Source organism: Macaca fascicularis, chromosome 9 (genome assembly GCF_037993035.2).
Source record: "Macaca fascicularis isolate 582-1 chromosome 9, T2T-MFA8v1.1".
Lineage (NCBI taxonomy): Eukaryota > Metazoa > Chordata > Mammalia > Primates > Cercopithecidae > Macaca > Macaca fascicularis.
The window spans coordinates 128,664,709-128,689,505 of NC_088383.1; the positions used below are offsets into that span (position 1 = coordinate 128,664,709).

Sequence of the window (24,797 nt, forward strand, 5' to 3'; positions counted from 1 at the left end):
GCGTCCAACCCCGGGCCGCGGCCAACTTCTCTGGACTGGACCAGAAGTTTCTAGCCGGCCAGTTGCTACCTCCCTTTATCGCCTCCTTCCCCTCTGGCACCGAGGAGGCTATTTCCAGACACTTCCACCCCTCTCTGGCCACGTCACCCCCGCCTTTAATTCATAAAGGTGCCCGGCGCCGGCTTCCCGGACACGTCGGCGGCAGAGAGGGGCCCACGGCGGCGGCCCGGCCAGAGACTCGGCGCCCGGAGCCCGCGCCCCACACCCGCGCCCCGGCGGGCAGACCCCGACCCAGCATGAGCGCCGCCACCCACTCGCCCATGATGCAGGTGGCGTCCGGCAACGGTGACCGCGACCCCCTGCCCCCCGGCTGGGAGATCAAGATCGACCCGCAGACCGGCTGGCCCTTTTTCGTGGACCACAACAGCCGTACCACGACGTGGAACGACCCGCGCGTGCCCTCTGAGGGCCCCAAGGTGAGCTGGGCCCGCGGCCCGCCCTGGTCGGCGGCGCCACCTCGACGGCAGGCGGCGGGGAGTGGGTTGGGCCGGGGGGACGCCAGGCGGCGGGGCCCGGTGGCCGGCGAAGGCCCCTTGCGGGCGGACACCGGCTCCGCGCCCCGCCACACACTCCCGGTGCTCCCGGACGAGTCCCCGCTCCGGACCCGCCCTTTACAGGAGTCGGGGCGAGAGGAGGCCCCGCGATCCGGTGGTCCGGGAAGCGACCCCGCAGTGGGTCCGGTGCCGTCCACGGCTCGACTCGGGGCGGAGGGCCGCGTGTCCGACGCTGGCCTCACGCTCCCGGGCTCGGAGGGGGCGGCCGGCCTGGTCAGCTCCGGAGGCTCCGGCCCGCCGCGGCCACTGCTGCCGGCTCGGCCTCCGGTCCCGGGACCCGCGGCGCACCCCGCTGACCGCGGACTCGAGGGGGACCCTCGCAAGCTTGGATGGTGGTTTTTGGGAGGAATTTTACCGCTCAAGTTCTCCAACTTGGTTGAGGGGTATCTTGTTTGCTGTCCCATCTTAGGCACCCAATGACTCAGGAGGCTGGTGTCAAAACATTCATATATATGTGCGCGCGCGTGTGTGTGTATTTTAAATTAAAATTGTATTATTGTTTGAAAGTGCTTTCAATACGAATGTATCCTAGTATGACTTGTAAAATATAAAAGAGGGTGCACTTCTCCCCAGCAGTTTCTAAACTAGAGATCTGAGACTTACAGTTGGCCATTGCCTTACCACATTGCCTCACACTGGAAAGAGAATGATACGTGTATATTTATAATGGCATTCGCTTCCTGCCTTGTTATGGTATTAAAATACTTAGAATTTGTTACCAGTACACAAATAACTGAGTAATGATACTCTTGGGAATACAGCAGAAGTATGTCTCATTTACATATATGCAACGATATTCCTAATCCCCAAGAGCATGAAATTTGAAAACGTAAATTTGGAATGAGTCTGTTAATTTTCAAAAATCATAGTTATACTATTCGTTCAATTTTATATAAATTTGAGCTTTCAAAATAAAAAGTTTTTTTAAAAAAAATGTTATACTTAAAGCGTAATTGTTACTGCCGTCTGGGCAAGATAAAAGCAGCAAAGAGCTGGTAAATTATTTTGAAGATTTTAAAACTCACCAAATTAAAAATACTTTGTAACCCATTATTTTAGAAGAAAGACCTGTATTATTTCCCTTCATTTTAATGCACTTTTTGTTTTAACAATATTGATAAAACTCCGGTGCCCAACAGTGAGACACTGTACAGGCAGCAGTTTACATTTACGAGAGATTACTTGTGTATTTATTCTTGAAAATTAATACAAGAGGCTGTAATTAGCTGGGGTGGGCACAGTTGCATATACCTTTTTGTGTGTGTGTTCAGCCCATTTTTGGGTGAAACTGACACTCATTTCAAACCACCTTTCTTAGGCGTCTGCGTGGATGTACCTGATCTTTAGTGTGGTTTGCAACTATTATTTTGAGGCCTTCTTCCTGTGGACATAGGGACAGTGGTATCTGCTGGCAGCCTTTGTTGTGAGTGAAGATCAAGTTTGAACATAGACATTCCCAGCACTTTGTTCTCAGCATGAAACTTACCCAGCAAGTTGAGATATTCCTGTACCCACCTGGTGCATGGGTTAGGCTGTGGTTTCATAAACCTTATTAAAAGAAAAAAAGCAGGTTTAGCTGCCATTATTCTTCTCAATAAATAAAAAGTAAGAACTATTACATCAGAAGTCTGATGCTGGAAAGGTTTCTTTGAAAATTTCATAGTCAAAATTTTTAAGTTGAAAGGTCCTTGAAGATCTCTTAGTTAGAAGATCTCTTATTTTCTGAAAAACCCAGAGAATTCAGGTGTGACTTTGAAGGTCATCCAGCTAGTACCAATTACAGGGAGAGAACTAATGTCAGGAAAGTTCTAGTAAGAGGTGGTGTGTCTGTTAGAAGTTGGAAGTGAATGTTTTGTGAAACTGAAGCATGCAGGCTAGAATACCTGATTATCTTTGTGCCCTCCTGGCCACCAAGTTATTGGGTCACTGACCTCTGTGCTGTGGTTGCTTGGATTTTGATGATGGGACGTCATCAACTCAAGAAAAGAGTTCTCTTTACGAAGTGAATGACTTGAGACTTGTCAGCATGGCACCAAAACTTAAGGAGAAAACTAACATTCAGCCCATTAGCTGTTTGTGCTTCATTGCTTTCAACCCTGTTCTTAGACGCACACAATATCTGGTTGCACTTGTGTGAATTACACCTTGCTGGAGACTAAATGTAGTGGAGAATCCTAGAATATCATTTTGTATTTGGAATGGGCTTCTCAATGCATCATGAGAAAAGGGCCCTTGCATAAAACAAAGGGTGGCTTTGGAGGAGCTGAGCTGAGGCCCGTGTGAGCATCATCATTTTCAAGAGGAAATGCTGTCAATCAGTAAAAAGCTGTTCATTGAGCATGAGGAGCTCCAGAGACGACCTCTCCTTTGGGGGAGGACTCAGCTTCACGATGTTTAAAATTTAACCACGTTAGTAAGAAAATGGAAAGAAAAGACTAGACCTTTGTATTTAGTCTTCTACTGCCGTCTTGCAATTGATCCTCTGCCTTCTCCTGAAGTGGTTAGGACAACTCCCTGTTTTCACAGAGGGGCAGAGCGAAAGCAAGTGTCTTCTGTCATTGCTGAAGCAGGATGGCTGCCGGCAAAGATGTTGTGCTTCATCCAGTCCCATTCTAAGCAGCTGGGCCTCCCCACCTGCAGTCTCCCTAAAGTTTGATTTTCTGCACACTTGGGCTTCCCACTAATTTGGCAAGTTCATACCAGTACAGGCCCCTTTTTGGCAGAGGTTGGCATTCAGTGCTGGTGCAGCCACTCCTCCAGGCTTCTCCCTGAATAAACAGAACAGAGGCTGGATATTCTGGAGTGCTGTTCCCGCCAGGCCTCCTTGGGATGAAAGGGAGACTTTTCTCCCTCATGGAGCGGGGCCGCTCTAGCTCTGTGGATCTTGTGGGTTACCAGCCTGGCAGTCTCCAGGGACTGTTAAGAACACAGATTGAGGCTGTGTCTCATCACCTCCCTGCCCCCAACCCCATGTTCAAATCTGAATTGCTCAGTGTAGGACCCAGAAAACTATTCAGTCCAAAAAACTTTTTTGGTGGTTCTGGTTCTGCTGCACTGGCAGTGGGAGCCACAGATGGCCAGTGATCCCATTTTGGGGAGGACGAGCTGCGGCTTAGTGCCTCCTGAATAACCTGCAGAGCATTTTCCCGAGCCTCCATTTTCCTTCTTGGGGAAACTCCCTGGGTACCCGGGCTTCTGGAGGTGTGAATATGGGGGTGACATGGGAAGAGAGCAGAGACAGCACGGTGCAAAGTCTGGCAGGGTGGCTGGCAGTGCGAGAGTGGGGAGGTGGTCCAGAGACCCTCCCAGACCCCAGGAAGAAGCACGCCAGAGCCTTTTCTTTCTGTCTTGCCCACCTGGCAGAATCTCACCATGATCATTTAACAGATTATACTCAGGCACTGTGAGAGGGAGGTAGAAATATCCTTTCAGATAACACTGGAAATGTTTCAAGTTATGATTGAAATAGAGAGACCCATTATTCTGCTTAAAGTTCAGCAGAGCCTCCTGAATTTTCTTAAAGATGAGATCGTTTTACTCTTTCCAGATCGATTACAAGCTGTTATGCCTCTTAGCAGAGGCAGAGCACAATCAGGAAGTGAGTGGCCATTCTCTCCTTCGTATTTCCAGCAAGTTACAGTTATGTCTGAGCAAGTTCCTGTGCAACTGCATGGAAGTGATTTGTTGGGGGGAGAATGAAGAGCATGGCCAGTGCCTTGGAGCCCAGCTCATCCAGGACTTTCATTTTCCCCTCTAAAGAACAGCCTGTGTTGTTCACATGAGAACCAACTGCACCTCCAAGAACATCATTTGTCCCGTTTTGTAGGGTAGATTTGCCCTTTATGAGGGTGGAGCCAGCACACAGTACCTGCGGCAGCTTTGACGTTAGCCAGGGCTGGGAAGGCTTAACTGTTGGATGCTATCAGGGCTGCTTGTGAGTCAGAAAGCTTCATACCACCCATGAGGCTTGCTTAGTCCTGTCCTCATTTCTGGAATGACACACAGTCATCTTATATAAACCACTCTACATGTTTATTACTTTCTATTGACATTTAAAAATGATGTTCTGATGTTTATCATCCAAAGTAGAAAACCATTCATCATCCAGACCTACTCTTTCTCCTTTAAGTTTTGCTGTTTTAATATTGCTCTTAAATGTTTAAGAGAGCTTACATAAGAAACTGAAGACAAAGGCCTTGCTTATTAGGATCTTTGAGATCCTCTGGCACTGACGAACACGAGTGAGCCCCGTGTCACACTTGACGGTGTTCTTCTCCAGCCCCTCCCAGGCTCCCTTTTGTTGTGAATCAGGTACACACCCCTGATCTGCTTCTGCCTCAGAGCATAGACTCAGCTGGCCTCCTTGTTTTTTTTTTTTTTGTTTTTTGTTTTTGTTTTTTCTGAGACAGAGTCATACTCTGTCTCCCAGGCTGGAGTGCAGTGGTGCAATCTTGGCTCATTGCAACCTCTTCTTCCTGGGTTCAAGTGATTCTCCTGCCTCAGCATCCCAAGTAGCTGGGATTAGAGGTGAGCGCCACCATGCCCATCAGCCGGCCTTCTGAGGCAGGCTTCAGAGCCCCTCGTTTTGCAGGTGCAGGATTCATCTGTATGCATCATGTGGCACATGTGATACCATATGAGATATCTGGTGTTACTAAGTTGTCACGTATTTTGATGAATATATCTTTGGGACCTTGGCTGCTTTTTAGGAAGCCAGGCAGCTTACAAAAGCTTAGGAAGAACTTGGGGAGAGAGGAATGAATGTAGTATTTTTCTGTCTGTCAACACACTTATATATATGTGCCAGATATGAGTGGATGCTTTGGGTAGCCTTATCTCTAAATCCTCACCAGCTCTCTGAAGGAGAAACTATGAAGTGTCTTACTTATGGAACAGCAGACTTAGGGAGGCAGTGTGCCTGGCCTGTGATAAACAGAAAGACTTCTGTGGCTTTACCCCCAACCTGGGTTCCTGAAGGGGTGACAGACAGACTTGCCTTTAGCGGGCCTGGCTGCTTTATACTCCCTAGGCACAGCTTGAGATGATAAACAGCCTTGAGTCCATCTTTGTACAGTTAATCAGGAATGTTGGCCTGTTTCTTGAACCTGGGTCTGGATTTAGGAGATGGGCCCGACTAACTTTACTCACTCCTTCACCCCATCTGAAATTCACTGGTGCCCACAGTGTGCGAGTCACAGTGTTAAATGCCATATAGAGGACAAGTCTGCCCACTTCGAGGCCGTTCTCCACAAAACATGTCCTGCCTCTCCCTGGTCCGAAGCAGGCTCGCTGTCCTCTGGACCCCATATTATTTTAATTTGAGTATTTTTTCCTAAGCTCTGCACTTTCCTGCTTTGCCTTGGGGTCACACCCCGTTAAGAGTTCTGGGGCAGAGTCTGTGTGTTTCATCTCTGCCTCTTGATGCCTGGCAGGGTTCACAGGCTCAGAAAAGATCGCAAGAGTGATTGCGGAGAAGGGTAGAACACGGGCCTGCCCAGAGCGCGAAGGCAGTTACAGAAGAGCTGCTCGGAAAGAGTGCGGGTGTGTCCTGGGAAGCCTCCCATTGGTTCCTAAGAACTGCAGAGTTGTCCTGGGCTCCTAAAGGTCCCAGAGGCCTGCTCCTTTTCGTCACTTTGTGAGTGGCCTTCTCTGCACAGGGGACTTCAGTATTGATTTCCTAAGTTCATCCTTACAGGTCTGGAGAAGATCTTTTTTGTTTCTCCCAATGACACAGCATCTTCCAGCAGGGCTGGAGAGGCTGGTAGCTGGCAGCAGCCAGACCCCGCTTCCATAGCTGCGCAGAGCGCAGCCCCTGGCACTGTGAAAGGAGTCTCTTAAAATTTTTTTTTCCTGTGGCTGGCAGTAAGATCAGACACAGCATACGTGAAGCTTCTTATTCACTGTCACTTCAGAAAAGCCTAGAATCACAGAGTGCCGGCTCTGTGCGTCAGGAGCCTGTAAACAGCTCAGCCATCCAAGAGCTCCCAGCACAGGGCTATGCCCCAGTGAACTGGGGAGACTTTCTACGGAAAATTCCTTAGCATTCAGTTGGAGAACAAACGTTTCCTGTTTTAAAGTATCTTCCTCAGTGTTTATTAAAGTAGAATTACATATTTTTTTCAGTTATTTAAAAAAATTCTTCCTTGACATTGAATGAATGAATAAATGAATGGACCGTTTAAAAATCCACACAGTGGGAGAATGGGAAGGCGCCTCCATGTGCAGAAGAAAAGCCATCCGCTTCGCTGGCCCACCCTTTCAGGGTCAGTTCAGACCCCCAGCATCCCAGCGGGGTTCGCACTCCTTCCTGGGTTGGACGGGGTCTTCCCCGGTTCTGACAGTGCTCCATGCTGGGCGTCCCTGCCGTCTTGGGGCTGTGGTGACTCAGAATTAAGCTGAGTGTTCTCACTCTCGTGTGCCCTGCCTGGCTGGCCCGATGACTCAGCATGGAGTGCTGGCTCCCTGACCCAGAGTACACTTGAACTGAATGTTCCAGGGCTGAGCCTCAGCCCAGTGTGGCTGGGCGAAATGGAAGCCTTTCTCTCCTGCTGCATTTTACCCCGGGAAGGTGAAGCTTTGGAGACGTTAGTGACGCATGGATATTGTCATAGTGTACAGCTGTGACAGGAGTAGCAGAAAGGTTAGCATCTACTTGGCCTTACCATCAGACAAACCTGAGTTCTAGAGATCTTAGGCAAAGCATTACCCTCCCTGAGCCTCAGTCTCCCCTTCTGTAAAGTGGGCATAGCAATGCTCCCATCAGCAGGGTTGGGAGAATCAAGGAAGATGGTGCATGGGAGGTGAACTCCCCAAAACCTGAACTGATGCATGCGTGGAACCCCCGGAAACATTTGCAGCCTGCTCTGTGGAGTGGAAGTGTGTTTGTGGATAGACGTGTGACCTCTCCACACAACAGACTGACCTGGCTGGCTGTGGGCCTTTCAGCTCTCAGGCCAGGGGTCTTGTTTCTTAGAAGCAAGGCCTCCTCTTACCCCTTTGTACGGAGTGCAGCTGACTCACCCCACTAGTGTCCAGGTGGCCCTCGGAGCCCTCCCTGGGGCTTCCCGTGCCCCTTGTGAGTGGAGGATGTAGAGGAACAGTAACAGATGAAGCTGTGGGGCCTTCCGGAGCCTTGACCCGGCTGCCAACCCCTGCCCCATGTGTCCATAGATGCATCTCCCCATCCTCTGCCCGAGACAGGCTGGGGCCTTGTTTCCTGCACAGTGCTGTGTAGAGCGCTGGCTTTACTCCGCCCCAGCTCCTCAAGGGGAGGGTCTCCCTCAGCCGTGTCTGTGCAGCCCCAAAGTACCAGGCAGGAGCTAGGAGTGCAGCCTGTGAGGGGAGACATCAGCCCACCTTACTGAGGGGCCGATTACCTGCACAGCTGTTCTGGACCCAGCTCTCAGGGGTGTAAATGTCACCGCAGACGGAAGGAAGGAGGAGTTTTCCAAGTGCCACCACCCTCTTCTGGGGGGTGTGGCTGCTGTGGGCCAAATGCTTGAGAAGCCACTGCAGGTGGGAGCAGAGTCCCCCCTGGGACTCAAGGGTCTCACCGTCCATCAGAGAGGGTCCCCTTGCCTGCATGGCAGCTGATGAACTGAGGATGTTTTTCTTTTGGAAATTGTATTTTGTACAGAATACACGTCTGCTGATATCCTGTACGCTGAGACCTAACAGACACTTGTAGGTCTTGTCTGGAGGATGGACTTGCCAGGTGGCTGACCGTTACGTTTAGCATGGAAATGTAGCAGATGAGAGAGGCCCTCTCCTTGGCTCTGTCTAAATTCAGGGTTTGCTTCCTGAGATGGAAATTTCAGGTTCTTTCCGTCTATGATTTGTGACTTTGGATTGATTAAAGCAGGTGGCTCTGCTCTTTTTCTTTTCTTTTTTTTTCCCTAAAGAAGAGGTAGGTAGTTTCTCACATGCCCTGAAGCTAACTTTTGTGTGACCTTGGGCTGCATTCCAGTTCCTACCTCTGCCACATGGAACCCGTGAGACAGGCTGCAGGGCTGGGGCTGCCGGGAGCCTGGATGCTGACTTGAGTGCCCCCAGCAGGGGAAATACCAGCAGCTGTGGATGGTGCCTGGCCTGGGGATGACTGACGTGTGCCCTGGTGAGGGGCCATCGGGGATGTTGAGGAGATGCCAGCAGATGTTCTGCTCCCAGGCAGACCCTTCTGTGCCCCAACCTGGCCTGGCTTTTCTCTCTAGGCCTCAGGGAGGTGTGTCAAGGAGCCACAGTCAGTGCACCTGGGTGCCCTGCTCAGCCAGGAGTTTGTCTGCAGAGCAGGCCTCTTCCCCAGACCAGCAGCCCGGCCTGTTGGAGAGGCGGGTAGTTTAGGGCTCGGGTCCCTAGAGTTGTCTTTGGCTGTTTGCTTCCAGGTTGTGAAACTTTAGGTATAGTCTTCAACAGAGAAAGTGACATCCTTGCTAATTAGTCCTCTTAAGACTCTCAGATAAAGGGGCTTCTAATTCTGACCGTCTTACTACCAACTTGGTGAGACGGACTGAAAAATTAGGCTTTGTTGAACTGGGTGTGGTGGCTCACACCTGTAATCCCAGCACTTTGGGAGGCCCAGGCAGGCAGATCACTTGAGCCCAGGAGTTCAGAGCAGCCTGGGCCCCATAGCGAGACCTTGTCTCTAAAATAAATAAATAAATATATTTTTTAAAAAAGAATTAGGCTTTTTAAACAGTAAGCCCAACCAGCTAGTGCTGAAGAAAAGCTGAGTCCATCAATAACTATTTGTGGAATAAAGAAACACAATTGTGGCTGGGCACGGTGGCTCATGCCTGTAATCCCAGCACTTTGGGAGGCTGAGGCAGGAAGATCACTTGAGATCAGGAGTTCGAGACCATCCCGGCCAACATAGTGAAACCCCATCTCTACTAAAAATACAAAATTAGCTGGGCGTGGTGGCCCATGCCTGTAATCTCAGCTACTCAGGAGGCTGAGGCAGGAGAATCGTTTGAACCTGGGAGGCAGAGGTTGTGGTGAACCGAGATCATGCCATTGCACTCTAGTCTGGGCAACAAGAGCGAATCCTCGTCTCAAAAACAAAAATTAGCTGGGCATGGTGGCATATGCCTGTAATCCCAGCTACTGGGGAGGCTGAGGCACGAGAATTGCTTGAACTCGGGAGGCGGAGGCTGCAGTGAGCTGAGATCATGCCATTGCACTCCAGCCTGGGCGGCAGAGCGAGACTCAGTCTCAAAAAAAAAAAAAAGAAAGAAAGAAAGAAAAAGAAACCCAATTGTTTAGGGCACAGAGCAGCTCAGAGTTTACAAAGACTTGTACCTTATTTCACTTAACTCTTGCAAAAATCCCTGGGAAATGTGGGGATCTTTACAGCTGGGGAAACAGTCTTAGTAGCAAGGAGTCCTGTCCATGGTCACACAGCTGGTAAGCGTCAAGGAGGGACTGGAACCCAGGGTGGCAACTTGAAGACCCAGGCTCATGCTGGTTCATTCCTGTTTATTTGGACACAGCTGCAAAGAGAAGCAATGTTGGTTTCATCTTCTAAAAAAAATTGTCCCCATTGAAATCACGTAGGAACAGTCATCTGTTTATCCCAGGATAAAATGTATATATATTTTAGTAACAGGCGTATTAGATAAAGCCTCCAGTAGCCTGTGACTTGTGATCATTTATAGGGTATGTGGTTGGCACAGACCTCTTGTCTTACCAGGAGTCTCTGGACAAAGCCTAACTCCTCAGGTGTGCTGTAAGTGGAATGTGGACTTAGTTTATTATTCAGAATTTTCCCCGAGTCTGTTATGTGCCCAAAACAGTGCTGGGGGAGTGGGAGAGACCCTATATTACAATCCAGTGGGGACTGAAGGGATTTTGACTTTGGCTGTAGGGATGTGAATGGCTGTTTATTGTTTATTTCAGTATCAAATGGGCAGTAATACTTAATTCATTCATGCATCCCATCATAGCAAGCAGAGAACTTTGGTAGGGTGCTAAAGCTCGACTCCAGTTGCACTTTGTTTTTTGTTTTGGTCGTTGTTTGTTTTAGTTCAGAGCCTCACTCTCTTGCCCAGGCTGGAGTGCAATGGCGTGATCTGTGGAATAAGCACGATCTCAGCTCACTGCAACCTCTGCCTCGTGGGTTCAAGCGATTCTCCTGCCTCATCCTCCCAAGTACCTGGGATTACAGGCGACCACCACCCTGTCTGGCTACTTTTTTTTTTTTTTTTTTTAATTTTAGTAGAGACAGGGTTTCACCATGTCGACCAAACTGGTCTCGAACTCCTGACCTCAAAACTGGTCTGGAACTCCTGACCTCAGGTGATTCGCCCACCTCGGCCTCCCAAAGTCCTGGGATTACAGGCGTGAGCTACCACACCCAGCTCCAGTTACACTTTGGAAGAAAGTGTTTTGTTTGTTTCCTGCCTGACTGAGGCGAGCCAGGCCACTTAATTTTGATCCAGGCCTTACCCATATGGGGAGTTCCAGGATTCCTGTGTTCTTCCATCTTTTTTCTTTGTTTTAGAAGTTTTGAAGTGTTCACCTGACCCACGTGAAGGCTCTTCTGGCCTGAAAACCCAGTTAATACAGTCTGTGTCCTACTTAATACTCCAGACCTGCCAAGTCAGAAGTGCTACGAGACAGCCCTAAGAGTTGCCTTTGTTACTGTTTCTCCTAATTCAGACCAGAGTGATGGAAGCTGTGGTTTGTAGATGTGGAACCCACTTTTTAAAGAGCACTGTACTATGGAGCCAAGATTGGGGCTCACAGAAGGTGCCCATTTTCAGGGTTCAGTGGCCACTCAGTGTACAGGGAGTCAGTTGTGGGTGGGTCACGGTGGATTCTCCTCCACGGCTCTTTTGTGAACCTGCGTGTGCCCGGCGTGCGCCTGGCTAGGCAGACACCTCGCAGGTGCCCAGGGGCTGTCATTCCCACCCCGCTTTTAGGGCACAGGGTCGGGTGTTAGCCACCTCCTTCTTTTGTTTTTTGTTTTTTCGTTTTTGTTTTTTTTTGAGACATAGTCTCACTCTGTTGCCCAGGCTGGAGTGCAGTGGTGCAATCTTGGCTCATTGCAACCTCTCACCCCCAGGTTCAAAAGATTCTCGCGCATCAGCCTCCTGAGCAGCTGGGATTACAGGCATGCGCCACCATGGCCAGCTAATTTTTGTATTTTTACTAGAGATGGGGTTTTTGCCATTTTGGACAGGCTGATCTCAAACTCCTGGACTGAATCTGACCTCAGGTGAGGTCACCTCGGCCTCCCAAAGTCCTGGGATTACAGACGTGAACCACCGTAGCTGGGCGGGCCCTCCTCTTCATCTGGGACATGAAACTTTGGGGTGCTCTGAGTTCCTGCAATTCTGACATGATTTGAGTGTAGTTAGGAGTAGTCGTTTTTAGATTTCTGTGACATTAACTTTTCCTTGTTTGGGGGCTTTGTATAGCTGTTGAGAACTTGAAGGGACTTTGGAAATCAGGCCACACAGAGTATCAGAGCTGAAAGGAACTTTCGATCATTGTTTTTCTCAGTGCAGACCTTCAGGCTTCCTCACACACCTATGGAATCAGACCTACTTGGATTGGCTTAGAGTCTGTAATTTTTGCATTTCCTGGGTGCTTCGATACCCCAAGTGCTGGAGAGCCACTGCTTTCTAGAACATTTTTGGGCCTCCCCTTCATTTTGCAGCTGAGAAAACTAAGGTTCACAGAGGGCATGTGAGCCGCTTCCGTAACACATGTATTTAGGGGCAGAGCCAGCATTAGGACCAAGTGCAGCCTCTTCCCAGGTCTCCTGCTGTTCCTCGGCGCCCATGTTGCTTCTAAAAACCAGTAGTGCAGTTTAGACCTGCTCTTAAGCAAACGAGCCCAACAGCTCACCAAGGCTCAGAACCTGACCTCAGGCTTTCTCAAATCATAATATCTTGTATATAATAGGGCACATTTTGGCTCATCTGGGGTCATTTTTTCCTGCTCTCTATCTTGGCCATGTCGTGGAGTTGTTTGGTACCCTGAGACTTGCCTCAGATTTTTAATGCAATGCACAAACAAGGGGGCAGAATTAACCAATTCATTTTATAAATTAATATAGTGAGATAAGCAGTGAGAGTCAGGACTGAGCCCCTGGGCTCTTCTTTCCTAATTGGATTTTGTATAATATGTATTCCTGATGTCTTTAGCCAGAGATAAGGATAATGAGCTCTGAGCTGCAGGCGGGCCCTGACGAGGTGGCCGTGAGGATCAGCAGTCATCTGCTTGGTCACTGTGGTTGCGTCCCAGTCCCTGTCCCGTGATCACACAGAGCTGTCCCCCCAACTCTGAGGAGGCAGATTCCGAGCTCCCGCTTGCATCATGAAGGGGCACGTAGTGAGCCTTATGTGAGAGATGCTGGTATAACCAAGAGCCATTATCTGGATGTGCTTGAACTTGAAAACACTTAGTAGATTGAAGAGACATGTTTTAGTGAGATTCTAGGAGAATTGTAAATATTACACATTTTTTTCTTTTGATTCTTCTATTTACAAAATATCTCTCTTTGCTAGATTGTGTTGAAAACACTGTAGAAGAGAGAAAGGTCAATTTAACTCTTCCAGTTCTAGGCGGTGTTTGTTGTTTTTCGTGTTTTTTTTTTTTGGCAGAGTTTCGCTCTTATAGCCCAGGCTAGAGTGCAGTGGCATGATCTCAGCTCACTGCAACCTCCGCCTCCCGGGTTCAAGCGATTCTCCTGCCTCAGTCTCCCGAGTAACTGGGATTACAGGCACCCGCCACCCCACCCAGCTAATTTTTTTTTTTTGGAGATGGAGGCTCCCTCTGTCGCCCAGGCTGGAGTGCAGTGGCGCGATTTCGGCTCACTGCAAGCTCCGCCTCCTGGGTTCACGCCATTCTCCTGCCTCAGCCTAGACTACAGGCGCCTGCCATCACACCCAGCTAATTTTTTTTTTGTATTTTTAGTAAAGATGGAGTTTCACTGTGTTAGCCAGGATGGTCTCAATCTCCTGACCTTGTGATCCACAGGACCTTGTGACCTCCCAAAGTGCTGGGATTACAGGCGTAAGCCACCGGGCCTAGCCTAACTTTTATATTTTTTTTTTTTAGTGAAGACAGGATTTCACCATGTTGGCCAGGCTGATCTCGAACTCCTGACCTCAGGTGATCCCCCCCGCCTCAGCCTCCCAAAGTGCTGAGATGACAGGTGTGAGCCACCATGCCTGGCCCAAGCAGTGTTTTTTACTTAGTAAAAACGGAAGCATTTGCTGTTGTGACCCTAATGATGGTAGATGGGAGCATCAGAATGTGGCACAGACCTCATTACGGGTGGGAGTTTCATTTTTGGTTGAAATTATTCATTCACGTAAAAGTGTTTAATTGCCTATTTTGTGAAATTCATATGTTTTTTATTTAAAGCAATGGTTGTTTTTTTTTTTTTTTTTTTTTTTTTTTTGACAAAACCCCACCAGAGTGGAAGGGAGCCTGGAATGTCTTTTAGATGCAGTGCTCACAAGGAGACACATTTTTTTTATTAAATGGCATAAATGGGTCATTAATTTACCTGGACCCAGGAGTACAGACCTCAGGACTGTTGGAGAAGCAGCCAGGCCGCCCTTGCCTGTACTGACCTTCTCTGCTTTCCAGCTGTGCTGGCAGGCTTGGCCTGTTCAGTGGACCTCATACGCAGTGGAGGTCCCCTTCCCCCCATGTGCCCCTCATCTTTCTGGATGCCCTTTCCCCTCAAGGCCCTCTGCCCTGCTTTGCGCTCACCTCCTCACTCTCCTCCCTGACGTCCCTCCTCACTTCCCAGCATGTCCTGGCTTCTTTCCAGTCCCTCTGTCTTGCTGAGGCATCTCCTGAGATGGTTGGAACACTCAGAAGGGTGAACCTCAGCCCCCACTTCCAGCCTGGCCCCTGGGCCTCCAGCCTGATCTCCCTCAGCTTAGCACTGACCCCCAAGCCTGCCCCTTGCCACTGCTTCCCACCGCTCTTCTGACACCACTGCGCCTGCCTGCAGTGACCACGTTCCTTCCCCGTGGACTAAGCCATGTCTCTGGAAAGGTTGAATATTGGCTTCCAGCAAGCAGTCTCTGCTGTCGGCGTCTTGTGTGCAGACAGAGTTGTTTTTCCTTCCTCCTCTCTCTCCTGTCTTCTTCCCCTTCTCTTTCAATGGAGGTGCCAGATGTGCTCAGCAAGATGCACGAGGTGCTCAGCTCGTGGCTGACTGGCTCAGGGCCTTCTGGATCCGGGGGCTTCCCCCAGGAGGAGCTGCATCTCCTCAAGGGAGTCTTGGGTCTGGAAGACCCTGGAAGGGTCTGGCTACAAGGGGTTGGGATCAGCAGCTCTCCCAGTTAAAACCAGAGGGTGTGGGTGGGATGTGGCGGAGTGGGCAGTGTGGGGGTTTGATGGAGTTTTACATAGCTATACACGCATTTACCACCACCCAGAAAAAGAGAATATTCCCATCACCTCGGAAAGCTCTTTCGAGACCCTTCCCAGCCATTACCATCTCCTCCAGAGGTGACCACCATTCTGGTTTCTAGCACATTGATTCACTTTGTACTTCACTTTTACTTTTTCTTTTTTTTTTTTTCTTTTTGAGACAAAGTCTTGCTCTGTTGCCCAGGCTGGAGTGCAGTGGCATGATCTCAACTCACTGCAACCTCTGCCTCCGGGGTTCAAGCGATTCTCCTGCCTCAGCCTCCTGAATAGCGGGGACTACAGGCGCCCACCACCATGCCCAGCTAATCTTTGTATTTTTAGTAGAGATGGGGTTTCGCCATGTTGCTTAGGCTGGTCTCAAACTCCTGACCTCAGGTGATCTGCCTGCCTTGGCCTCCCAAGGTGCTGGAATTACAGGCTTGAGCCACCGCGCCTGGCCTTATCCTTCACTTTTGATTCCTTTGACACTTTGGAGTCTGAAGAGCATAATTTTATGCCTGTTTAGGGAGAAACTCACATTTATTGCCAGTCTTCTGGGCATTCCTCTTGATGTGCCCTTATAAAACCTCACAACATTTCCCAGGCAGGTGTTGGCTAGCTCCGTTTTCTAGAAAAGGAAGTGAAGGCTTACAGAGGTAAGAGAATTACCCAAGCTCATAGAACTGTTAGGAATAGAGGTACGAATCACACTTAGACCCCACCTAGGGCAGCGTCTACCCTGGAAGAGCCCATGCCTTTCCCCAGCCCTCAGGGCCTCCGTGCTTTCCAAGTCATTCTGCTGCTTATTTGTTTCCTGCCTCCTTAGCCCATCTTCTAAGTGCCTGTTGGCAGGGAGTGCGCCGTGCTGGTTTGATAACCCCATAGGACTACTCAGCAGGTGGCAGGATGTTCGCCCAGGAGCAGGAGGCGGATGAGGGTTTGCTCACTGCTGGGCCCTGCTGTGTGGAGTGTGCAGATGGTTGAGGCTTTTGTGCATGGCTGGGAAGAAACAATGAGCCCCTGGGCAGCCAGCAGAAATGACAGTGCAGGACCAATGCAGGCCCCGATTTCGGCTGGAAGGAGGAGGACCTCAGTGAGTGGACACAATGCCCACAGGCATGTTATGACTCAACGCTGAGTAGCAGAGGGTTTCTTCAGCGCCTCTTGCTGGCTCCCTGTCAGGGCCGTCTCGCGGCAGGAATTCAGCTCTGAATGTGAGGCCTGGACCTGCTCCTGCTCTTGGGTGACCTGAGAGTTAAGCAGGCTAATGTAATGCCGCCGCCCTGAGCACGTGGCTGTTCTAATCTGAGAATGCCTGTCTGCCCATGTCCCCAAGGACACAGTGACACCCATGCCTTTCCTGTGTGCTGGAGGCCCTCCAAGGGCAGGGTCTCAGTAGGAGGGAGGCAGTTGATGGGCCTGAAAGGGCTAAACCAGGGTCAGCCACCTGGTGCCCACGCCTGCACACAAATAGAAACATCACAGAATTAATGGTCTGTTCACTCAAAGTGCAGAGCAGCCCTCAGTATCTGTCCTTAACTTTTGATTGATTTTGTAGCAGTGGAGATTGTCCCCTAAAAGCTCATAGATTCTTAGCCTTTGGCATTTGTTTGTTGTGCAGAGAGCTGACGCTGTCAGGAAAGATCACTCCCCTTCTTAAGAGTTGCCCTACACAGATATATGCAAGTGACACATGTCAGTAGCTGCCCTCCTGGGAAAGGACCCTCAGCGCTCGGGGACTGTTAGGACTTCTGTTGCGCAGCCCCAGCTTGCTGAGAGATGGCACTGCCCAGTGAGTGACTGGCCAGCCTTGTTGTCTGAAATAAGATCTTTCCTGCGGTACATCTGGAACTTGGCCTTCTCAAGGGTCTGAAAATAGCCAGGCCACTGAAGGGAGAACTTCAAGAGAGGGCATAAGAGAAGGACTCCAACTGCTCCTTGCCCAAGCAGGCTCTGTTGTGTTGAAGAAAAAGTTCTTCAGTGATACTTGTTAAAGCACAGTCATGAAGATTTATTCAGGGCCATCAAGATAGGCACAGGGACCATGGCAGTGGGGTCTTGCAATTGCGGGGAGAGACTGGGTGCAACTTCACGTACAGCACAGGCGCGTGGGAACTGATAGGGAGCAGTGTGGGGGTCAGTGGATGGAACATTAGAAGAGGAAGCATCAGGGCTAAGGGCGTTTCTGGCTACGCTGACCAAACAGGATTCTTGCTGAAGACAGGCCAGGGTGATTAGACAGCACCTGGGGATGATGGAGGCTGAGGAAGCTGATCAGATAGTGAGGCTGGGGAGGGGCCTTCTGGCTAAACTGTCTTAACAGTGTCTTTTGCTAAAACTTGACTTTACAAGGAAGTGCACAGATGGGCCTAGGAGAAGCTTCAGAAGCCTAAGGTTTGGCCAAGCAGAGAATCTTTGTCAGTTGGCATCATTAGGCGGCACAGTTAACCCTGGGTGCTCCTCTCCCCCTGCGCTGCCTCTGCATCCCTGTCCTTCCCCGTCCTGCAGATTGTTCTTTTTTTTTTTTTTTTGAGACGGAGTCTCGCTCTGTTGCCCAGGCTGGAGTGCAGTGGCGCTATCTCGGCTCACTGCAAGCTCCGCCTCCCGGGTTTACGCCATTCTCCTGCCTCAGCCTCCCGAGTAGCTGGGACTACAGGCGCCCGCCACCTCGCCCGGCTAATTTTTTTGTATTTTTAGTAGAGACGGGGTTTCTTTTTTTTTTTTTTATTTTTTTTTTTTTGAGACGGAGTCTCGCTCTGTCACCCAGGCTGGAGTGCAGTGGCCGGATCTCAGCTCACTGCAAGCTCCGCCTCCCGGCTTCACGCCATTCTCCTGCCTCAGCCTCCTGAGTAGCTGGGACTACAGGCGCCTGCCACCTCGCCCGGCTAAGTTTTTGTATTTTTAGTAGAGACGGGGTTTCACTGTGTTAGCCAGGATGGTCTCGATCTCCTGACCTCGTGATCCGCCCGTCTCGGCCTCCCAAAGTGCTGGGATTACAGGCTTGAGCCACCGCGCCCGGCCGAGATGGGGTTTCATTGTGTTAGCCAGGATGGTCTCGATCTCCTGACCTCGTGATCCGCCCGTCTCGGCCTCCCAAAGTGCTGGGATTACAGGCTTGAGCCACCGCGCCCGGCCGAGACGGGGTTTCATTGTGTTAGCCAGGATGGTCTCGATCTCCTGACCTCGTGATCCGCCCGTCTCGGCCTCCCAAAGTGCTGGGATTACAGGCTTGAGCCACCGCGCCCGGCCCCTGCAGATTGTTCTAACAGTACTCCTGAGGAGGCAGCCCTTACTCCCCAGCCCACTTCTCTGTAAAGATTCCCAAACTGTGTCCTGTGTTTGGGCCCAGCACAAGCTCTGTGTTGCTGGGAAACGCGAGGGCCTTTTTAGAAACAGAGATGCTTGCTGTAATGTAGAGGTTGGAGCTGACCCCTGCTCCTGGAGCTTACCTTCTGATCCAGGTCTCTGAAAATGCGGGCGTGGGCGGCTCTCCTACACCCACTGCTGCCCTCGTTCACCCAGAAAAGAAACCTGTCTTACCAGTTTGGGGAATTGGAACCTTTCCTGTGCTTAACAGATACTTTTGGCTTTCTCCTGATGTCCCTAGTTCGTAAACTGTTGGCCAGACAGCAGGCTCTATAGGGGTAGAGGTTTGGAGGGTGCAGGGGCTGGGAGCTGGCTGACGCTGTGAGGCCCAAGTCACTCAGGAAGATCACAGTGCCAAGTGCCACAGTTTTCTCCGCCAGGAGGGTTCACTTCCCGGTTTCTAACGAGCCTGTGTTTCTCCACTTTTTATTTCAGGAGACTCCATCCTCTGCCAATGGCCCTTCCCGGGAGAGCTCTAGACTGCCACCTGCTAGGGAAGGCCACCCTGTGTATCCCCAGCTCCGACCAGGCTACATTCCCATTCCCGTGCTCCATGAAGGCGCTGAGAACCGGCAGGCGCACCCTTTCCATGCCTATCCCCAGCCTGGGATGCAGCGATTCCGAACTGAGGCGGCACCAGCGGCTCCTCAGAGGTCCCAGTCACCTCTGCGGGGTATGCCAGAAACCACTCAGCCAGATAAACAGTGTGGACAGGTGGCAGCAGTGGCGGCAGCCCAGCCCCCAGCCTCTCACGGACCTGAGGTAAGGAGAGGCCAGGCTCACGGGCCTGCTGGGGAGTGAGCCGCTGTGCTTCCCAGGCCGGGCCCAGTCCCCGAGGACACTGCCCTGGGCCAGGCACCTGTTCACATGCAGGGCATCTAGGCCTGGCCTGCAGCATCAGAGGTCACCCAGCAAAGACAGGGTGATAGCCCCATGTCATCCCCCAGCATCTCATAGGGCTGTTCTTCAGTGGGGCAGGGCAGGAATCACATGGCTTCTTTTTGTAGTTAAGGAACAGCTCGGAAGGGCACACTACAGCCTGCCTGCTCCACATGCACGCAGGTGGAGGGAGCAGAGCTGGGACCGGAAGCCTGACCTGCCTTCTGGCTCCTAATTTCCGTGCTCCTCATTCACACTGGGCTTTCTATTCAGAAACACAGAGATAGCTGTGTACTGTTTTGTTCAGTTCAATGCTTATGGATCAGTCTTAACCACTGGTGGAGCTATATTGATAGGAAAATGAGACCCCATGCCTGTCCTCACTGTGCACCACAGTTTAAAAAGAAATAAGGAGTCAGCAAGGCAACTGCTTTAAGACGGCATTTTAATCCTGAAGCCAAACATCTCAGGGATATGTCAATGGATTCTGTGCATTAATAGCTAAAAAATATTTAACCTGGTTCTTAGCTGAGATTTGAGGCATTCCTAGTAGGATTCCTGAGCAGTAAGCCCTCTCATTTTCCTGTCTGTAGATCATCCCCGTGTGTGTGTCGGCGTTGTTCCTGGGCACAAACTCCCATGTCCTATCTGCACCCAGAGTCACACTTGCCTCTCAGCTCCCTCTGAATCTGTTCAGCTTCACACCTGCTTGAGAGTGAAAAGTTACAGTTAATGTGGAATAGCAGAGGCTTTTTTCTTTTCTTAAAGAGCTAGTACCTGGCTGAGGCAGGTGGATTACTTGAGACCAGGAATTTGAGACTAGCCTGGCCAACATGGTGAAACCTCGTCTCTACAAAATATGCAAAAATTAGCCAGGTGGGGTAGCACATTCCTGTAATCCCAGCTACTCAGGAGGTTGAGGCAGAGAATTGTTTGAACCCAGGAGGCAGAGGTTGCAGTGAGCTGAGATCGCACCACTGCACTCCAGCCTAGGTGATAGAGTGAGACTGTCTCAGAAAAACAAAAACAACAACAACAAAAAAAGAAGTAATACCTATATTTATAATGGTTTTGCTGCAAGAAATCAAAGTGACATGTAAATCTGAGACATCTTCACAAATTTAAGCTAACAAGGCACTTAGAAGGGGAAATGCTCTCAATTTCAAGGTGAATAGAAGGTGGCCCAGCAGGGAAAGGGACTTGAGCTGCCTTGGGCCACACGGGATGCTTGCAGCTAGCTCCCAGTTGCTCAGCCGAGTTCTCTGTAGATTGGCAAAGAAAGGGTAATGAGGACAACACATCCCCTGTATGAGCGCTTCCTGTGTGCTGGCCTGGGGCTGAGGCACATGCCCAGGTGACTGACGTCATCTTCAGAGCAGCCCGGTGAGGGAGGGGGTGCTCTTCCTATATTTTGTTTTTTTGTTTGTTTGTTTTTGTTTTGAGACGGAGTCTCGCTCTGTTGCCCAGGCTGGAGTGCAGTGGCACGATCTCGACTCACTGCAAATTCCATCTCCCAGGTTCAGCCATTCTCCTGCCTCAGCCTCCCAAGTAGCTGGGACGACAGACGTGCACTACCACCCCCGGCTAATTTTTTGTATTTTTAGTAGAGATGAGATTTCACTGTGTTAGGCAGGATGGTCTTTATCTCCTGACCTTGTGATCCACCCACCTCGGCCTCCCAAAGTGCTGGGATTACAGGCGTGAGCCACTGCGCCCAGCCCACTCTTCCTATATTTTGAATGAAGCTTAGAAAATGATTGAATTACTAGGAATTTGAACCTAGGCCCCTTGACTCCAAAGCCTTCAGTCTTTGTTTTGTGTATGTGGTTTTTTTTTTTTGAAATGGAGTGTCTCTGTCGCCCAGACTGGAGTGCAGTGGTGCAATCTCAGCTCACTGCAACCTCTGCCTCCTGGGTTCAAGCAATTCTCCTGCCTCAGCCTCCTGAGTAGCTGGGACTACAGGTGCCCACCACCACGCCCGGCTAATTTTTGTATTTTTAGTAGAGATGGGGTTTCACCATGTTGACCAGGCTGGTCTTGAACTCCTGATCTCGGTTGTCTGCTCACCTAGGCCTCCCAAAGTGCTGGGATTACAGGCGCGAGCTATCGCGCCCAGCCCCAAAGCTCCCAGTCTTAACCCCACACTTTGAAAATTGAAAATTACAGATAGGAGGTCTTACGATATGGATTGCCCTGAGGAGGTGCACAGCAGAAGGCATGGTCAGGATGCCACGGCAGGGGGTTCATTCGTGGGGTCATGCCCTCTACCCTGTGTCTCTTGCAGCGGTCCCAGTCTCCAGCTGCCTCCGACTGCTCATCCTCATCCTCTTCGGCTAGCCTGCCTTCCTCCGGCAGGAGCAGCCTGGGCAGTCACCAGCTCCCACGGGGGTACATCTCCATTCCGGTGATACACGAGCAGAACGTTACCCGGCCAGCAGCCCAGCCCTCCTTCCACCAAGCCCAGAAGACGCACTACCCAGCGCAGCAGGGGGAGTACCAGACCCACCAGCCTGTATACCACAAGATCCAAGGGGATGACTGGGAGCCCCGGCCCCTGCGGGCAGCTTCCCCATTCAGGTCACCTGTCCAGAGTGCATCGAGCCGGGAGGGCTCACCAGCCAGGAGCAGCACGCCACTCCACTCCCCCTCGCCCATCCGTGTGCACACAGTGGTCGACAGGCCTCAGGTACGGGAAGTTAGTCGTCAGCAGACTGGTTATGGTGGTATGTCTCCAGGGCTACAGGAGCTCTGTGGGGTGCCCTGGGTTCCCCCTTTATCCCTGCCTATTTAACATGTGTGTACCTGGAGGGAAGTGAGATTTGAGAAACTGCTAGGTATTAACAGAAATTCAGGACAATTGCTCAGGCCCTCCGCACTCTGCAGCTTATGCTGGGCTGATCATTGTGCATTGCGGCTGACTTAGGGCAGAAGAAACAGCTTGGAAGAACTTACATAGCTGGGACCAGGTTCCTTAGTGCCCACCACACCCTTTCAGGGCTCTTCACACCCCCATCCACACTGCAGCCACAGCCTCATCTTGGGCGTAGGCAGCGCGTCACCTTCCGCTCAGTTACCCACTCCACTCTGCAGGCCCATTCTGCTCATTCCCACCCCTGTGCCTTTGCCCATGCTGAACCCGCTCCCTGAAATGCCTGCACAGTACAGGTTCTCTCCGTCCTCCAAGGGATGAGCCAGTTTTGTCTCCTCCATGAAGCCTACTCATCCTTCTCATCTCATGACTCCTCATATGAGTCCCTTAATGAGAGACTCCCAACTTGTATGAGTTCAACATGTGATTATTCTGGGTATTTCAGAAGTGTTCATTTTATCTCTTTAGCTTAGGGCTGAGCCTGACCACAGGGCCCATGTCTTAACGCCCCTCCTCCCTGTGTAATCAGGTACCATGTGGTCTGGCTGAGGCATCCGCCAGCTATGGCGGATTGGAAGCCGTGGTGGCCTGGGGAAGGTTGTAGGCAGGGGTCTGGTTATCTTCCAGTGGAGACACGAGGTGCAGGTTCCTGGAAGAGGATGTCATTTAGTGTGAGCAGCTTGCAGCCTAGCAGCAGAACAGTCAGCAGCCCTGGGCCCCCTGTGGCTGCAACTCCAGCAGCTGAGTGCTACAGTTTTTAAAGAGGAAAACTCCTTGTGAACAAACATGGGTTATTCTTTTATTTACAAATGGTCACACTGGCCAGGGCGCTGGAATAGAGCACCCTCCTCTTAAAAATTTTTTTTATTTGGAAATAATTTCAACCTGATAGAAGAGTTGTGTGAATCATAGAGAGTCCCACATACACTTCATCCAGTTCACTGTTTGTCAACATGTCTGCATTCGTCTTGTCATTTCTTCTCTCTCTCGTATTAGTGATGTGTTTTAACTGTTTGAAAATTATTTGTAGATGTAATGTCCCTTTTCCCCTGAATAGCAAATATTTTCCTAAGAGGAAGACATTCTCATTCATAACCGTGGCAGACTTACAAGATTCAGGAAATTTAACATTCTTACAACATTATTATCCAGTGCACAGCCCATTTTCTAATCTTTTTTATAGCAGTTTGTCACCACTTCCAGGATGTCTTCCAGGATTGAAACAAGGATCATGAGCACTGCATTTAGACGCAACTTCTCTTTAGTCTTCCCTCAGTCTGGGACAGTTCCTCGGCCTTTCTTGACTTTCACGGCCTTGATGTTTTTGAAGAGCACAGGCCGTGGAACACCCTCTCTAAAGTGTTTCTAAAGTCACTTCTTATACAGCCGTCTTGTTGTCAGAACCTGGGAGGGGTGCGTGGTTGGGTTGTGAGTGGTAAGGGCCAAAGCTGAGGATGTCTGGATTGGCGAAAGAGATTTGATGGAAAAGGAGGTTGCTGGGGTGTAGACAGCTACGTCTCACACCAGATCCATACTCGGATTCAGCAATCCTAGGAGGGGCCCATTTGTAGAGAGAGGGATATTTTATCCAAATCATTCCCATGTATTTCTCATAATCAGTGAAACACTATCTCATCCTGTTTTTACCCCCATTAACCATGTTTGTGGTAACCTCCCTTTTAGAGCTGATGTAAAGTTCCCTTTCGGGAGGCTTTCCAGGATTTCACCTCACTGAACATTATAGTGGAATTGAGTGTTGTAAACTGGGAATAGTTTAGAAATAATATAGTCTAGTTATTTCCCAGTTGATGAAATTAGGGTGAGATTTTAAAAAAGGTTTTAGATATTCACTTACATGAATAAGAGCCAAGATAAGGCCAAGCGCAGTGGCTCACACCTGTAATCCTAGCACTTTGGGAGGCCGAGGTGGGTGCATCACTTAAGGTCAGGAGTTCAAGACCAGCCTGGCCAACATGATGAAACCCCATCTCTACTAAAAATACAAAAAAAAAAGCCGGGCATGGTGGCGGGCGCCTGTAATCCCAGCTACTTGGGAGGCTGGGTTGGGAGGATTGCTTGAACCCAGGATGCAGAGGTTGCAGTGAACTGAGATCACACCACTGCACACTCCAGCCTGGGTGACAGAGCGAGGCTCTACCTCAAAAAAAAAACCAAAAAGAGTCAATGTATTTTTGTTTTGAGCATAGCTCATTTAAAAATACATGGTTTACTAGGCATGGTGGCTCACACCTATAATCCTAGCACTTTAGGAGGCTAAGGTGGGCAGATTGCTTGAGCTCAGAAATTCAAGACCAGCCTAGGCAGCATGGCGAAACCCTGTCTCTACAAAAAATATACAAAAGTTAGCCAGGCATGATGGTATGTGCCTGTAGTTCCAACTAATCATGAAGCTAAGGTGAGAGGATCACCTGAGGTCAAAAGGTTGAGGCTGCAGTGAGCTGTGATAACCCCACTGCACTCCAGCCTGGGCAACAGAGTGAGACCCCGTCCCCCCAAAAACTCTGTATGTCTGTATGACTGTAGTTTACAGTCACAGGAAAATCTGTGCAGCCAGAGGCTAGCACAGAGGTGCTGTGTCATTGCTGAATGTTAGGCTACAGCACAGCTATCCGGAAGCAAAATTGTTCTAGAGTTAATTATTTAGAGCATCTTGGCTAATTCTAAAAAAA

The 24,797-nt window shown here is 50.2% G+C and overlaps 1 protein-coding gene across 4 annotated transcripts in view; it reads left to right on the top strand.

Annotated features, from left to right (window-relative positions):
- BAG3 (BAG cochaperone 3) overlaps positions 1-24,797 on the top strand; it is a 26,980-nt gene continuing 2,183 nt past the window's right edge. For 2 of the 4 annotated variants that reach the window (XM_005566576.4, XM_005566577.4), the window contains exons 1-3: positions 1-476; positions 18,795-19,121; positions 21,523-21,924. In XM_005566576.4, coding sequence (XP_005566633.3) covers positions 297-476; positions 18,795-19,121; positions 21,523-21,924 — 909 coding nt within the window. In that variant the 5' untranslated portion in view covers positions 1-296. Of the gene's footprint in view, positions 477-995; positions 16,087-18,794; positions 19,122-21,522; positions 21,925-24,797 lie in introns of those variants that run through there. The other 2 variants (XM_074002896.1, XM_065521487.2) reach the window with 2 other exon arrangements.